Here is a 17,837-nt window from a genome sequence, read left to right on the forward strand (position 1 = left end):
TGGGGAGATCACTCCCGCTTTATTTTTCCTGTCGTTTCTTTCAAATCTGGTTTTTCTCTGCATATCTCACAGGAGAAATGTTGGTTGGCCAATTTACTTTCAAGCTCTGCATTTATAACACGTCTCCAAACCAAACAATACATGCTGCCTAAAATAGATTTTGAATAAGTTAAAATGTACAGGTGTATGTGGGGGCGACACTGTTTAAAAGAGCTTATATATTTTCCGTAAAATTCCCCCCCCCCCCCCCCCCCCCGAGGATGTGACATAGATCTAGCTGGTGTATGTTTTTTTTCTCAGGATGTGATGATTGGCCTGCACGTTTTATCATTAGTGTAAGTCATTTGATTCCTTTACTTTGGGTATTTTCTAATCCGGTGTTTCTCTGCATACCTCACAGAAGCGGATATTAGAAATGTTGGTTGCGGAATTTACTTTCACGATCAGCATTAATAGCACGTTTATCTAGCCCTGTAGCACTCTACATGGTGGAAGGGGGGCGTCGCTGGTTAGAATAGCTTATATATTCTGTATAAATTATGTTTTTTTCGTTTTCGTACTCCGGAACAATGTGACAACCGCCACCCACCCACCCCCACCCCACCATCAGAGATATTTCTGAAAGAAACTCTGGAGTCATACATAACTCCATGTTGGCTGGTACCCCATTTGAACCCCCCCCCCCTTTTCCTCCAATGCTTCCTCCCATTCCATATCCCACCTAGAGATCTGCAGGCTAGGGGAAGTACCGGTCGCCGGTCTTTGACCTTAGTCTGAATCAAGTAATCTGGGATGCAAATTTGGGGAAACACTTAATGAGATACCCTATTGTATTCGAGGTCAAGCCAGGGCATAGACCCCAAGCTGGGTGGTAAGGTCCAGAGAGAGAGAGAGAGAGAGAGAGAGAGAGAGAGAACAGTTGAACGTTAGCCTTAGAAGCATAGCATGTAGTCGTATTTTGTTTTAAAAAGTGTGGTAGGGTTGGCCGCGCAGGCGGGCCGTTGTTGTTGGCCAAGCTGTGGTCGTGGACAAATGGCCTGATGTTATGCTGTCATGTGCCTGTCCTGTGAGATGCTGTCCGGTATCTGTCATCGTAATGTCAACCTGTACCTGTGCTGTACAATTCCTGTCGACGAGAAGCTGTCACGTAATTTATGGCTAGATGCTGTCGCTGTACCTGTCGTTGTGAATACCGGTACTGAAAGTATCTGGAGTTCTGATTATTGTAACCCTGTAAACTATTGTATCATCTGGAATAATAGGTAAATAAATGTATTGAACTGTGGGTTAACAAGTTTCATTTTTAGTTTAATACTGGTGTTGTTTAGATGTATTAATTAGTTTTGCTCAGGTCTGGTAAACCTTCTTGTTCCAACGAGAATGCACGGATATTAGAGAATAAATACAATCATCATCTCTCTCCTTATCGGGTAACTCACCACCCCTTACATTTATACGAAAAGAAAAAAAAATTAACCATATAGCAAATCGTGCATAACAAATCAAAACAAAACCTAATGTAGGCTAAATAATATTATCGCCATTACCCAAAAAAATTTTAAATTATAGAAAGAAAGGAAATTTTGCAAAAGTAGTTGAACTATCTTTTTCAATGTGTTAGTACTATGCAGCACTATGCTATTTATTAGAAAGCGTATTTTTACTATGAATAATCTATTTATAGAAAAATGAAAAAAAAATTCTGTTGTATGTTTGTTCTTTTTATGCATTATTAAGCCTTTAATCTAATCGGCGTGCATCTTTGGGAAGTTTTTGAGAAAAGCAGGCTCTTCTTTCTTCTTCTTCGTTCTTAATCATTAGTGTTGAAGGGGATCGAGATTTATCTGCCAGTGGGTTTGAACTCGAGAGTTTGTTCGAATTTATCAACCACGAGCTTTTTGCCGACTCGACCACGCCTCCAACACAATTAAGCGTTACGTGTCAACTGGTTATGCGCCATTGAGACCATTGACTCCGATTTCAGCCTGCTTTTCTTATTGGATTTGCTTCCATAGCCTTTGTCCAACCAAGAACAAACTACAAGGCAGCAGTTGTTTGATTTTGGAGTTGTCTCTCCTAGAAGAGTAGCTGTCCCCAGCTAACGAGCCTCATCTGCCCGAGGGTTCGAACTCGCGACTTTTCGGTTTAGCAACCATGAGCTTTACCGACTCGACCACGCCGACCCCTATAAAAGCAGGCTGAAATCGGAGTCTGTAATAGATTGAGATAATTGTGAGGTCAAGGGAACTCACTCTTCTGTATTAGTATTATATTTATATTGTTATCTTGAGTGATGTCCCTTGTGCATTGTACTTCCTTCCTCTCTCTGTGTGGTTATCATCATGTAGTTAGACCCAATAAACGTTATATACAACCACATGCTTCTATCGTCAATCTATTATATCTGGCGACGAGGATGAAAATCCACTAGAAAGAGCACCTACTTACGCAAAAAAGAGGTTTGCTAGAGCTTATTGGCTAAGTATTTCTAGAATAATGGCGCTGTATGGCCAAATAAAACAATTTGATTCGAATGATGAAATCATTCAGGATTACCTAGATAGGTTAAGCTTTTACCTAGAAGCTAACAACGTGACGATAGAAGCCAAAAAGAGAGCTGTTTTGTTAACAGTCATAGGGCCTCAACAATTTAGGCTACTAAAGGACTTATGCGCACCAGCTAGTCTAACTACCAAGAGCTTTAACGAGCTGAGCAAATTGCTAACAGACCACCATGCGCCTACCCCATCAAAGTTTCTATGTCGAGCTAGATTTGACAGTAGGACTCGTCAACCAAACGAGTCAATATCAGAATATGTTGCTGCTTTACGTCATTTAAGTAGATTTTGTGAATTCGGAGACACGCTGTCTGACAGACTATGTGAAAAGTTTGTGACAGGTGTAAACAGCCCTGATATTCAAAGAAAGTTGCTGCTCGAGTCAGATCTAAAATTGGAAAAAGCAATACAACTTGCAATTTCATTCCAGCAGTCATCTGATGCGGCGAGATCTCTAGCACCTTCAGAGATCCATGCAGTAAACAGCAGGTTAGTCAATAAACATCAACCCCATCAGAGCATTTCAACTTATGCTAAACAGCCTGCTCGTTCAAATCCTAGATCTAAATCTAGTAATAATTATCAAAAATGTCATCGATGCAAAGGTCCCCATGCATCTCATCGGTGCAAGTTCAAGTCTGCAACTTGTTATAAGTGCAGTAAGCAAGGTCACATTGCCAAGGCCTGCTTTGCAAAGTCTTCGTCTGTTGCTAAATCTAGCCAGTCAAGACAGTACCGCAACCAAAGGCAGCACTATGTTAACTCTCACCAAGACTACCTAACCCAACCAATGAACCACTCTACCTGTGAAAATGCTCAAACTGATTCGCAGCCGGATTTCAACCTATTCTCTGTGAAATCAATAAGTCATGCTCCCATCAGTGTACTAGTTAATATCAACGGTAAGAGCATCAGCTTCCAACTTGACACTGGAGCATCTCTAACAGTCATAACAAAGAAAGATTTTGACGCTGTCACAGGAGGATCAGTGCCTCTACAACCATGTCACAAGTGTCTAACAACATACACTGGTGACAATGTTCCGGTAATAGGAGAGTGTATGGTTCATGTAAGTTATAATGGTCAAAGTGTTAAACTTCCTCTTCTTGTGGTTGAAGGAAATGGACCACCATTACTAGGTAGGAACTGGTTAAGTGATCTTAAGTTAAATTGGGAGAGTATTTGTTCATTGAAGAATGTAAAAGAATCTAGTCTTACTTCACTAGATAGAGTTATATCTGAAAATAAATGTGTTTTTGGTAACTCTGGATTACTAAATGATAGAACAGTGAAGTTAAGCATTAAAGATACAAATCCAAGATACTGCAAAGCTAGAGTTCCACCTTATGCAATGAGGAATAAAATTGAAAATGAGCTAAGTAGATTGGAATCTAATGGCATTATAAAGAAGGTAGACTATTCCGATTGGGCGTCGCCCATTGTGCCAGTGTTAAAGAAGGATGGTTCTATAAGAATTTGTGGAGATTATAAAACTACACTGAATAAGCAAATAGAGCTAAATAGGTACCCTATACCTAACATTGAGGAAATTTCTTTGAATTTGGCAGGAGGAGACAAATTCACTGAATTAGACTTTAGTCATGCTTACACTCAACTAGAACTGCATCCAGATTCAAAAGTCTATACGACAATAAACACACATAAAGGACTCTACCAATATGAAAGACTATGTTTTGGCATATCATCTAGCCCTGGAATTTTCCAAGCTGTCATGGACAGTATTTTTAAGGACATTCCAAATGTTTGTGTGTACTTTGACAATGTGTACATAACTGGTAAGAATGACACTGAACATCTTAAAACACTTGATAAAGTCTTGAAAATTGTTGGTGAAAAAGGTTTAAAGATAAACAAAGATAAATGTCAATTCATGCTGACAGAAATTAGTTTTCTTGGTTATATATTAAGCAAACAAGGCATCAGACCTCAACCTGAGAAAACAAAAGCCATTAAAGAAGCACCCAAACCTGAAAATACCCAACAACTAAGAGCTTTTTTGGGCTTGATAAATTACTATGCAAAGTTCATAGGAAATCTGTCTGGTAAACTATCACCACTGTACAAGCTGCTACAGAAAAATGCAACTTGGCACTGGGGTAAACAACAAGATACTGCTTTTAATACAGCAAAAGAGGCTTTGTCTTCTGACACCTTACTAACTCACTATGACCCAGGGAAAAGACTTATATTAACATGTGATGCTTCACCAGATGGTGTAGGAGCAGTCTTGTCCCACATGGATGAGAAGGGTGACAGACCCATTGCTTTTGCCAGTAGATCTTTGAACCAGGCTGAGAAAAATTATTCTCAGTTAGATAGGGAAGGCTTAGGCATCATTTTTGGTGTTAAGAAATTTCATAAGTTTCTGTTTGGTAGGAAGTTCACCATCTTTACAGATCATAAACCATTGCTAGGTTTATTTGGAGAAAACAAAACCCTACCTGAGCATGCCTCACCAAGAATTCAAAGATGGGCTATCACACTAACTGCATACAATTATGAATTGAAATACAAACCTGGATCTGAGAATAGTGCAGATAGTCTTAGTAGATTACCTTTAAAAAACCAAAGCCTTAGCTATGTACCAGAAGATGTATTTGTTCTCTTCACTATCATGGATAACTCCAATATAAATGTGAATGATATTAAAAGAGAAACACAAAAAGATGAGTGCTTAATAAAAGTATATGAGCACTGTATGAATGGTTGGCCTGAAGAGTCTGTGAATGATGACTTAAGGCCATATAAAATAAGAAATTAAAACCCTTTGTGAAGATAATATAAAAGATGGAGAAGATGCAGTCCATTATCAGTCAGAGTTGCCTAAACAAAGTATTTGTAACTTAATAAATGATTATGGTGATATGGCAATTTCAAATGTTTTAAAGAGAATACATTAGTAAGAAGGAATGTGATCATCAAACAACCTTGCTAACATCATTAGCACTTACAGAATCTAAAAGGGTAACATCAAAGGTAAATACCAAACAGAAGAAGCTAAAGGTGACAATGAAAGAGTAAACAGGTTATTAGCCAAATACCGCACAACTCCTCATATAACAACAGATGTTGCACCATGTGAATTGCTATGTGGTAGGAAAATTAAAACTCATCTTGACCTACTACATCCAACTGTTCAAAGGTCTGTTTCCCAACATCAACATACACAAAAAGTAAATCATGACAAATCATCCATTGAAAGAGAATTTGCAGTTAATGATAATGTGTATCTAAGAAATTATGGGAGAAAGGAAAAATGGATACCAGGTCAAATTGTTCAATGTACAGGACCTGTGTCTTATAAAGTAAAAACAAATGATGGACTTATTGTCCGTAGACATGCAGACCAGTTAAAAATAACTTGTGCAGATAATAAGTGTGAATCTGTCAATCCCACCAAATCTGATCAGTTCACACCAACTCAGTTTGTTCCACAACCAAGTTCTGTTGATATGAGTGAACCAAGTTGTCTGGAGTCAGAAAATGTAAATTCTGGAGTTAGTGATTTAAATCCTAGACCTCCTGAGATAGAGAATCCAGATGGTCAGAATATTGAGTCACCAAATCAAAGGCCACTGAGAAGGTCAAGCAGGACAATCAAAGTCCCAAATAAGTTAGACCTATGATTTTAAAGGTCAAAAGGACTTTGACATCATTGTTTTGTATCTTGATTATGTTGTAGCATATTGTGCATCGTTTGTAAGGATGTAATCTACCATAGTGTTCATGTTACAATATAATTGGTGATTTTAGGATACTATCTATTGTTCTATTGAGAGATGTGTTATTGTGTTCTAAGGGTAAAGGGATGTAATAGATTGAGATAATTGTGAGGTCAAGGGAACTCACTCTTCTGTATTAGTATTATATTTATATTGTTATCTTGAGTGATGTCCCTTGTGCATTGTACTTCCTTCCGCCTCGCTCTCTGTCTGGTTATCATCATGTAGTTAGACCCAATAAACGTTATATACAACCACATGCTTCTATCGTCAATCTATTATAGAGTCAATGGCCTCAATGGCGCATAACCAGTTGGCACGTATCCTTAATTGTGTTGGAAGGGGATCCCCTTCAACACTAAAATTAAGAGCGGAGAAGAAGAAGAAGACTGTCACTGAGTATACTATCAGCCATTTCAACATACATAGCCATATAAAAACAAACGCATTTTTTTCACAAATCATTTTCTAGGCTACCGATTAAATTTGATAAATAAACTTGGTATTAAATTAAAGGTAAATAAATATAGTTTTTAATTGTTTAAGTCATCTTGAACAATAATTAAGTTTAAATATACTTGATTCAAGAGCCAAGCTGCACCAGGCGCATCTGCCAGTTTCATTACCCGCAGTGGTCCAGACTCCCCCGTGACCAATTAGATCCTACGCTCGTTTTGAAAAGTCCACTTGCATAGTCAAATTAATGTAATAATTTTTACTCTGGTATTATACCGCCTCCCCAGGTTAATTCTACTTCACTTGCCCCATGGACCATCAGGTTTGAAAAGGGAGCTTATTTACCCCTCCCTCCCCATACACACATGTAATGTGTTTCAGTAGCGTAGCGAGATCGGGTGTCACCCGGTGCGGCTCTGCACTTAATGGTGTCACCCCCCAGAGGTGTAGCGACCCTTCCGGGGACAAACTTTCGATTTGCACACCCCCTCCCCCTCAAACTTTCGATTTGCACCTCTTAAAAGCTATTTAACACTCGAATTAATCACTTAATTAAGTTATGTGGAATTATCATTTTTCTCTATATATTTTGCTATTTTTTTGCCTTGATGTCACCCCCCCCCCCCGCCCCCTCGCTTCGCCACTGATGTGTTTTGTAAATTACTTTACATAAAGTGATAATATAATAGCAATACTAATTCACCAATTTAATTCTTATCAAATGATTCCCCCCCCCCCCCCGTTAAATGCTAGTAGACTGTAAGAAAGATAAACAAAATGTTTTGAATGCATTAGTATAATTATTATCAGCACTTAAGTTAATTGAAAATATAGATCTATTTGGTTATTTTAACCAAAAATTGGTACAGAATATTATTAAATTTAAAATTATTATTATTAAATTAGATTAAATAATTTTTAAAAATGTCTAACAAATATGCGAAAATTACATTCATATATTAAGTCTAAATTAAACTTTTTGTATATGAGAGCTTTCAAACTATAACTTCAGCTCAACGTCGAAAATATAGAATAGATGTATTAATTTGTTACAATATTATTAGGCTACTAATTATAGACCCACCTAATAATAATATTGATTAAATTTGAAAAATAGCATATAAAATTTGGAATTTTGAAAATGCTAAAAGTTTTGGAATTGTATAGTGGTATAGGAGGAATGCATTGGGCATTAAAAGGTTAGTTGCTAAAATAAAAAATGGTAATCTATCGTTTTGGGTACGTAAAATCGCCCGCGGCTATTTATGTACGAAAACGTTACCTCACTGTCAAGGCTTTAATAGAAGTATATTAGTATATTGTCATACTTGTGTGTCAAATATTATAGATAAATGAATAATAAACCTAGATTTCTAAATCAATGGCTAAATATATCGATACAGGCCAGAAATTAACTTTAAACAGCAGTGTCTGAGAGCAAGATTTGCTATATAAACAGCAGCCATTTGTAAAACAGAGTGGCTTCCCCCTGAATCTGGCGCTAAAAGCTTATAAATATAAAACTTAGACAAGATGGCTGCTATAGTAAATGAGCATGGTTGCATCTGTTGGAAACATCGCTAGTCTTCATTTATTACGGAAAAGTTTTAATTCAATTGTTTAAAAACAGGTACATAAATGAATCAAGGAAACATTTTTGAATTTTTTAAAACATAAATCTTCCTCAAAATGTGAAATAATTATTAAAATTTAAGGAGTCACCTGTTTTTCACATTACAAATCGCGGGCGATTTTACGTACCCAAAACGATAGATTACCTAAAAAATTAAACAAGTACCAGACAAACCAGGTCTCTGTCTGTAGTGCTGTTTATTCTTTATATTCTTCCGGCTAGAATCTGCCTTATGTTTTTGTTTGTTGGTTCCACTAGACTGTAGATTGTAGATTCTTGTGTAGAACTTTGAAAATAAAATACTTTTTTGTAGAGAAAAATGTTCTTTTTTCAAAATATGTTACAGCAGTTAGAATAGATTGTTGTTAGGACCTAACTAAGAGTAGTCCTTAGATCTAGATCTAGCCTCTAGGTCAGGGGTCTCCAAACTACGGCCCGCGGGCTGGATGCGGCCCGCGATGTCCTCTCATCCGGCCCGCGGAGATCTTTTTGACCACGGAAAAAACGTTTGTTGCTGATGGATGAGGAACCTTGTCCAGAAAAATCAAAGAAGAAACTGGCCCCCGAATTGAAATTTGATAGTTAATGCGGCCCTCGGACTGAAAAGTTTGGAGACCCCTGCTCTAGGTCTATAGTATATCCTACACAAATTGGTAATCTATCAGTATCACTTTGGGTATGTAAAGTAAAATTGTTTGAAGTTAGTAATGTGAGAGAAGGGTGACTAATTAAATCTTTTTAGTTATCTTTTTTATAAATTTAAGTTAGAATTTCAGGGGAAACAACAGTAATTAATTTACCTTACTGTTTCGGTAAGGTAGACAAAATTTCATAAATGAGATCTTATACTTGAATAACTTTCAAATTTTGAATGATCTCTAAGTCTAATATCCGGAAGTGGTACTTTATTTCTGGTTTCCAAAATACTGATAACCTAAGTATCAGTATCATTTAAATTAGATGAATGGAGTTTTATAGATAGTTAGACCTATGGGACCTTTTGCTATTTCCAATTTCTCAAAAAATATTATTTCAACTGGACTGATTTGTTTCAAAAATTTGATAAAGGTTAAGACTATTACAATGCACTGTGACTTAAATTGTGGCTTAATTAGATGTTTACTTTCAAAAATTAATAATTAATGTTTCCTTTATAGTTATAAAGTATAGTTTTTTCTGCTCTATTATGCACACATTGTTTGCTTTCAATTTGGTGCACAATTCTTTAGTTTTACTTGATTCTATTCTATTTTTAATTTAAAAATTGATTATTAGAAAATTAATAAAAAAAACATTTCTTTATCCTGAATAGCAATCCCATTGCCTGTTAAATCAGAGTATATCATGTGAGAATGATTAGGGGAGGTCACTCCTGCTTTATTATTAATTTTCAGAACACACCATCTAATTTTTTATTTTTACTATTAAATAGAGCTTATGTAAGAACTGCATCATTGTATTTATGAGTTTTGCGTTTTGGTAAAATATTATTGAACTTAAAAATTCGTAATAGTCTACAAACAAAGTGCATTAAACCTTATGATTTTTTTTTAATATTTAGGCCTCAGCATTCTATAAAAGACTATTATAAACTATTAATGTTTGACTATTTTTTAAGACAGGGGTCTCCAAACTATGGCCTGCGCACTGGATGCGGCCCGCGAGATCTTCTCATCCGGCCCGCGGAGATCTTTTTGTCCATGGAAAATTTGTTTTGTTGCAGGTGCAAATACCAGTGCCCACCATGTTTCAGACATTGGTGAAAACATTGTGACTCAAGTAGTGAAAAATGCAAGTTTTGCCATTTTTCAATTGCAATGGATGACTCGCTGGACAGCTGTTCAACATCTCAACTGCTTGTATTCATTAGAGTTGTGGATGAAGACATGAACATAACACAAGAGCTGGCTTCCCTACATAACATACATGTATGTCACTGTTACCAGAGAGGATATATTCAATGAGTTTAAAAGTCATTTGCTGATTATAACTTGGACTGGTCTAACCTCAGTTACCAGAACTTCATGTTGATGGAAGAAAGTACATGAGTGGCATAAAGAAAGGCTTGGTTGGACAAGCGATTGAGAAAAAACATTCTACAACCAATGTTCCTGCACTGTATTATTCACCTGCATGTTTTGTGTGCTGAATATATGGACATTAGTAGTGTACTGAATCCTGTGGTGAAAATGTTAATAAGGTCACAAGGGCTCAACCATAGACTGTTCAGTGACATATTGAGAGATACAATCACAGAATCACAAGGTCTTCATGGCTGAAGCTACAGCTGAGTTCCCAGCATCATTTGCAAGCGAGATCATCAACAAAGACCTCCAGCTGCAGTTTCAGTAGCGGTTTTCTGACTGATTCAAAGGCAGAAGAAGTGAGACTGTTTCAAAACCCATTTGAAGAAGATGTTGCCCAGATGAACTGCAGCTGGAGATGATTAAGTTGCAAGCTAATGACTTCCTTAACTAAGGACAAGTTCAAAGAAGGGTTTTTCTAAGTTTTTTGCCCAAGGAAGACTTTCCTAATATTAAAACTTTTGCATCAAAGTACCTTTCAGGAACAATATACCTGTGTATGGATGGAAATATGTCAAGAACAATTTGAGAACAAATTTGGACCTTGAGTGTGTTGTCGGCATCCGATAGTGTTTCTTTCAGACTTTTTTCCCCTTGGGGGGGGGGGGAGGTACTTGAAATTTGTATATATTTCTTTATAAATTCTTCGGGGGGGGGGGGGGGGAAGATGGATGCATGGAAGAAACTGGCCCCCAAACTGATGATAGTTAATGCAGCCCTCGGGCTGAAAAGTTTGGAGATCCCTGGTTTAAGAGTTGCAACCATATTAATCTATCCTTTATATATATATATATATATATATATATATATATATATATATATATATATATATATATACCTTTTTGGTGTTTGTTGACTTATAAATTTTACATTAATATTTTTGGTTATTACTATATCAATGTCATCCATTTTACATTGCTCATTCAGAAATAGGTTTACCTTATAAGGTTGTCCTGGCTGTTGACATCAACACTACAGCTAACAGCATTTACAAGCACAACTTCCCTGATGTTAATTTGCAAAGTCTTGGAATAGAGGTAAGAAAAAGTACATTTGTTCATATAATTTTACAGGAGTAGGCTGCTATCATTACTTCCTACCCAGTTAACTACTCGGAGGTCGGTGACAGGACAAATGATATCATGGACAAAATATCTCACAGACAAAAGATACCAGGACAAATGATATCATGGACAAATGATCTCAGACAAAATATTTCAGACAAAATATCTCACAGCAAAATTCTAAGTATATTCTGAGCCAGCACCAAGCCAGCTGAGTATGTCTCATTAAGTGCATGGACTGGCTGTGTCTAAGAGGCTCAGAAATTTTAAAGGCACCCCCACCCAACACCAGATTAAAAAAAAATTTTCATTGTGCATTTTTTCCTTTCAAAGCCTGAAATATACACCTTGATATGAAATGGTTAAAGTAAAATAATGGAGAAATTATAAATAACAAATTTAAATCAAAACACTAGTTATCTCCTAGGGCCAACCAAGATATTTTTAACATTCATAATTATTTCAGAAAATATCCTTGAAAATGATTGAATCTCTCTCAATCAATACTATCCTGATGAGCCCACCATGTCAGCCGTTCACAAGGGTTGGCAAGAAAGGAGATTGCAATGATGTACGCACAAAATCTTTTCTTCATTTATTGCAAATTCTTATACAGTGAGTCTGTTTAGATATACAAACTTTTGACTTTTTTACAGAAACGCTTATAGTCAAGTTATTTATGTATGTGTTTGTTCAGCAAAAAATGAAACAAGTATTAAAATTATCATTAACTCTCAATATTTTAATTTTTTTCAATTTCAGGTTGAAAGAGAAACCCTTGTATATTCTTGTAGAAAATGTCAAGGGTTTTGAGGTCTCACAAACACGCCAGAAGCTGGTTGAATTTTTGGTCGCAGGAGGCTACACATTTCAAGAGTTTTTGCTGACTCCGTTACAGTTTGGGATCCCCAATTGTAGATTACGTTATTATATGATAGCAAAATTTAAAAAACCATTCTGCTTTGTCTGTCAATCTCAAGTAAGAATTATAAAAATAACTTCATTTTGTTTGATTTCAGTTAAATCTCATGTTGAATTTTCAGACACTGGTCTTGTATGAAGTGCTTTAAATATATTGTCTGCCCCCAACTTCAACAGTATCCTGTAATTTTAGCTGTGTATTTAAAATATTGTTTAAAGCATTAACTTTTCATAATTTCTATGGGTTTTTTTAAAATAGATTTTAACAGATATCCCTGCAAGTTCAACCCCTGAGCATACAGCATGTTCAAACAGAATCAGGAACCTAGACAATACATCCTATGATGCCATGAACACAATCTCTGATAGTCAGATAACAGTGCAAGGTTTACCTCCAAAAACCTCCAAAAGAACAGAGGAAGATGACATTCTCCAACCAATAGAGGAGAGTGCTGTACATGATGTGGAACTACCAAAGTTTATCTCACCAAATCTTCTTAAAGAAGCTGGCCGCAATATGAGATATTGTGAAGAGGAAGACAATTTTATAACTGATACAAGTCATTCATTATCAGATTATACTGAAGAAGGCAGCTCAGATTATTTTGAAGAATACCTTCTGTCAGATAAAGACCTGAAATTGTTTGTGATAATGGACATTGTGTATCCAGCATTAAAAAAATCTATTTGCTTTACTAAAAGGTAGGCTTTACACTCCTGTCTCTCTCTTCCTCTCTCTCTCTCTGTCCGTCACATATTTTCTGAGGCTATCAGACCAGTATCTTCAGCAATAAATTGAGAAGATACTGACTTCTGTCGAAAATAATGTCGGATTTATTGAATGTATAAACTCAATTTTATTTAAAGATGGAAAATAAAAATAAAGACATATTCGAATGTAGAAACACATCTTTAACTATTTAACCGGAGAAGTGTTTATGGTTGTGACAAGAATGATGAAGAGACTATATAAGTAGCATAAAAACTATCACTCGCAAAAAGAATGACAAATAGAAAAATATCATTTTGAAACAACATTAATAAAAAGTAAGTACACAACACTAAGCCTAATGGCATCATTGATTATAGATTAACGAAATAGAATAAAAAATCAAATGGCATAAAGGATTCACAATACTAATAACGTCATCTTCAATAAGATTCACTTCCCATATTTTCCAATTTTAGAATATGAGGAAATGAACTATTTCATTCAAATTTGATTTAGATCTATAGATATTTGTATCAAGACTTACGCTGTAAAATTTATACAATTTTCTCTGCAAAAAAAAATAAAAACGAAAATTATTTTAAAAAACAACAAAAATACCATTAAATAGCTGGGTATTTAACAGAATCATTTAAGTCACTTAATTAGTGTAAGCATTTAATATGGTTTTGTGTTGACTATTAAGGTATATAATTCTATTTTAATTTTTCTAATAGGTAATTGTAGCCTGTTAAATGTGTCTGATTTTTAGCTATGGGGTCATACCTCCCCCTCTCCTCTCCATCACACAAAAAGCCAGAAAAGCAGACCCCCCCCCCCTAAAATGATGTCACACCTCAACCTACAACCCCCCTCAAAATTGCAGTTGAATTTTTTTTAAACATCAATATTTTTCTAAAATCTTGTCTAAACTATTACAATTTATTAAAACAGTTATCTAAAACGCGAAATAACGTCTAAAATTCATTTTCTAACATTGCTTTTTTATAATGCTAAAGTGTGACGTCGCAACATCTGAACCCCCCCCCCCCCTCATCACACATCGTCACAAAATTACAGACCCCCCCCCTCCCCCTACGAGTGTGACGTCATTTATGGATGACCCCTATGTAGTTATTTCTTGGCTTTGTCACTAATTCCGTTTGATGTATAGTAAAGCCAATGTGTTTTGATCAATAACAATTTTATAAATTATTTTTCTCAAACAAGTATAAATAGTATAATATTTTAAAAATATAGGCCTATAATTCATGTGTAACAGGTACTGATGACTGGTTTTATGTTATAATTTAATTGACAAGTCAGTTTTCTGTTCTGAAGATATGGCCATTATGTTAGAATGTAATTGACAAGTCAATTTTCCACTCTGCAGATATGGTCATTATATTGAAGGGGCTGGTTCTGTTTTACAGATGACTTCTGATGTTGAGGTAAAAAATATATCAGACTTGACATTTTATGTGACCACCAGACTTGACATTTTGTGTGAGCACCAGACTTGACATTTTATGTGACCACCAGACTTGACATTTTGTGTGAGCACCAGACTTGACATTTTGTGTGACTTCTTGCAGTGTGTAAGAGCTGCCAGCAGATTAAAAAGTCAAGTTGTACATAACAAGACTAAAGACCAGATGGGGGAGGCTGAGCTAGAGATACTGAGGAGGCTTCAGCTGCGCTACTTTACCCCCAGAGAAGTTGCCAACCTTTTGTGCTTCCCTCCCACATTTGGTAGGTGCTGACCTTTTTTTTCCTTTTTTTTAACATAAGGAAAAAGAAACTTGTCTTTCAGACTTACCATGTGGGCTTATCATTCAGTGCCAGACTTACCATGTGGGCTGATCAAACAGTGCCAGACTTACCATGTGGGCTTCTTTTTCCTTTCAATTCTGTCCAAAGGAAGATGGGGCCTTGTCAACACTTCCGCAATGGAAACCATTTGCCACTGCTTTTTAAACTCAGTGTTATGAAAGTCCAGCCTCCTTTGCTTGTTTAGTGATGTTATTGACTGTCTCTCTGATTTTGTATTTTATCATGCAACTGCTAACTTGTAAGGCTGGAGTTTGAATCTAGGTTTAAGTCAGTAGAACGTCCTTGGGTCCATCCAGCTCTCATGTGAACAGTAAAGGTGGATGAGCATAAAGCTGACCACACTATCCCTTTATATGTCCAGGTCACAAAAACTGGTGAACTTCACCTGCTCCATGTACCGTCAGTTACGAAAGTGAACTTGACTTTACTGCTTATCTCCAACAAATGAAGTTAACTCTGGTATCTCTTTCAGACTTTCCCCCAGGCCTGACCCGTGGTATCTCTTTCAGACTTTCCCCCAGGCCTGACCCGTGGTATCTCTTTCAGACTTTCCCCCAGGCCTGACCCGTGGTATCTCTTTCAGACTTTCCCCCAGGCCTGACCCGTGGTATCTCTTTCAGACTTTCCCCCAGGCCTGACCCGTGGTATCTCTTTCAGACTTTCCCCCAGGCCTGACCCGTGGTATCTCTTTCAGACTTTCCCCCAGGCCTGACCCGTGGTATCTCTTTCAGACTTTCCCCCAGGCCTGACCCGTGGTATCTCTTTCAGACTTTCCCCCAGGCCTGACCCGTGGTATCTCTTTCAGACTTTCCCCCAGGCCTGACCCGTGGTATCTCTTTCAGACTTTCCCCCAGGCCTGACCCGTGGTATCTCTTTCAGACTTTCCCCCAGGCCTGACCCGTGGTATCTCTTTCAGACTTTCCCCCAGGCCTGACTCGCATACAGAAGTACAGAGTCCTGGGAAACAGCTTAAATGTTCACGTTGTGGCCAAACTGGTTCAACTCATGACACGAGAGGCATAACCTGACAGGGAACTGATGTTCAACTCATGACACGAGAGGCATAACCTGACAGGGAACTGATGTTCAACTCATGACACGAGAGGCATAACCTGACAGGGAACTGATGTTCAACTCATGACACGAGAGGCATAGCCTGACAGGGAACTGATGTTCAACTCATGACACGAGAGGCATAACCTGACAGGGAACTGATGTTCAACTCATGACACGAGAGGCATAACCTGACAGGGAACTGATGTTCAACTCATGACACGAGAGGCATAGCCTGACAGGGAACTGATGTTCAACTCATGACACGAGAGGCATAGCCTGACAGGGAACTGATGTTCAACTCATGACACGAGAGGCATAACCTGACAGGGAACTGATGTTCCAGTCATGAGTCATAACCTGACAGGGAACAGATGTTCCAGTCATGAGAGACATAACCTGACAGGGAACATATGTTCCAGTCATGAGAGACATAACCTGACAGGGAACAGATGTTCCAGTCATGAGAGACATAACCTGACAGGGAACAGATGTTCCAGTCATGAGAGACATAACCTGACAGGGAACATGTTCCAGTCATGAGAGACATAACCTGACAGGGAACATGTTCCAGTCATGAGAGACATAACCTGACAGGGAACAGATGTTCCAGTCATGAGAGACATAACCTGACAGGGAACAGATGTTCCAGTCATGAGAGACATAACCTGACAGGGAACATATGTTCCAGTCATGAGAGACATAACCTGACAGGGAACAGATGTTCCAGTCATGAGAGACATAACCTGACAGGGAACAGATGTTCCAGTCATGACACGAGAGACATAACCTGACAGGGAACAGATGTTCCAGTCATGAGAGACATAACCTGACAGGGAACTGATGTTCCAGTCATGACACGAGAGACATAACTTGACAGGGAACTGATGTTCCAGTCATGAGAGACATAACCTGACAGGTAACAGAAGTTCCAGAACATTGTTGGGACAAGTCAATACATTATAACTTCAGTGAAGTTCAGTGTAATTTTTGTTTAAGTTTAATATTGAAAAATGTTGAAACAGATGTTTAAAAGGAGTTTTAGTTTTGTGTTTACATGTTTTCTGTCTGTACAAACCAATGTTATAAGATAGGCCAACATGTAATTTTTTAAAAATTCAAACCAAAAGCAATATAGGTCTATTCTATTTTCATATTTATTATCATAGATATACATTAAGTTTCATAATAAATCATAATCAAATGTGTGTTATAAGTCTACACAAATATTTCCCATATGTAATCCAAAAAGACAATAGTGTTAGGATTGTTACATATAAGTATTTACGTAGATTTAGAGTAGCGTCCCTTTTGTTTACGTGTTTCCATTAACCTTCAATCTATAGTCTATTTTAGTATATTGAGATCAAAGAATGTAAATAAATAGTACACACACATTTTGTAGCATAGGAACGATTGGGAGGGAAGTGACATAGAGCGCAGAAAACTTAGATGTTAGGCGGGGTATAAAAGGTGGGGTTAGGATTATTAGGGGGTCCATTCTCTTATAGGCATCCTAGGTTGTGTGATCTTACAAGCAATAAAAGTAACGGATTGTGAACGGACTTCGTGTTGGTTTCTTGTCGACCCTGTCCTCAACTCACAACAAATAGCTCTTAATTTTTACAACCCCCCCCCCCAGCATAATTTCAATTTAGCAGTCAGCATTTACTGAAAGGCAAAGACAAATGTGGCTCTCTAAAAATATTTATTAATAAGCTTACACTAGATTAGTAGATTACAGTATGATTAGAATTAGGAGTAAATTGATTGTAAATATAAT

The 17,837-nt window shown here is 37.1% G+C and overlaps 1 protein-coding gene across 6 annotated transcripts; it reads left to right on the plus strand.

Annotated features, from left to right (window-relative positions):
• Positions 1-6,798: 6,798 nt before the first annotated feature.
• LOC131937365 (tRNA (cytosine(38)-C(5))-methyltransferase) lies at positions 6,799-17,615 on the plus strand. Of its 6 annotated transcripts, none has more exons than XM_059294736.1 (8): positions 6,799-6,817; positions 11,402-11,511; positions 12,005-12,153; positions 12,301-12,517; positions 12,719-13,161; positions 14,562-14,619; positions 14,764-14,920; positions 15,918-17,615. In XM_059294736.1, exons 3-8 carry the CDS (start codon positions 12,020-12,022, stop codon positions 16,022-16,024), a joined length of 1,116 nt encoding a protein of 371 aa, XP_059150719.1. In that variant the 5' UTR covers positions 6,799-6,817; positions 11,402-11,511; positions 12,005-12,019; the 3' UTR covers positions 16,025-17,615. The 6 variants fall into 6 exon arrangements, with proteins under 6 accessions (XP_059150719.1, XP_059150715.1, XP_059150717.1 ...); XM_059294732.1 differs by lacking the exon at positions 6,799-6,817 and adding an exon at positions 7,753-7,956; XM_059294734.1 differs by lacking the exons at positions 6,799-6,817; positions 15,918-17,615 and adding exons at positions 7,753-7,956; positions 15,474-15,907.
• The last annotated feature ends 222 nt before the right edge of the window (positions 17,616-17,837 follow it).

The sequence above is a fragment of the Physella acuta genome, unplaced genomic scaffold, assembly GCF_028476545.2.
Source record: "Physella acuta isolate Inbredline_101_S28 unplaced genomic scaffold, ASM2847654v3 ptg000208l, whole genome shotgun sequence".
Classification (NCBI taxonomy): domain Eukaryota; kingdom Metazoa; phylum Mollusca; class Gastropoda; family Physidae; genus Physella; species Physella acuta.

Excerpts from the sequence above, each read along its gene's own strand:
- LOC131937365 (XM_059294732.1), top strand. The coding sequence starts at position 7,899 with ATGCTAAAAGTTTTGGAATTGTATAGTGGTATAGGAGGAATGCATTGG. Across the intron at positions 12,154-12,300 it reads TTATTGCAAATTCTTATACA|GTTGAAAGAGAAACCCTTGT; the intron begins GTGAGTCTGTTT and ends TTTCAATTTCAG. Across the intron at positions 14,921-15,917 it reads GTGCTTCCCTCCCACATTTG|ACTTTCCCCCAGGCCTGACT; the intron begins GTAGGTGCTGAC and ends TATCTCTTTCAG.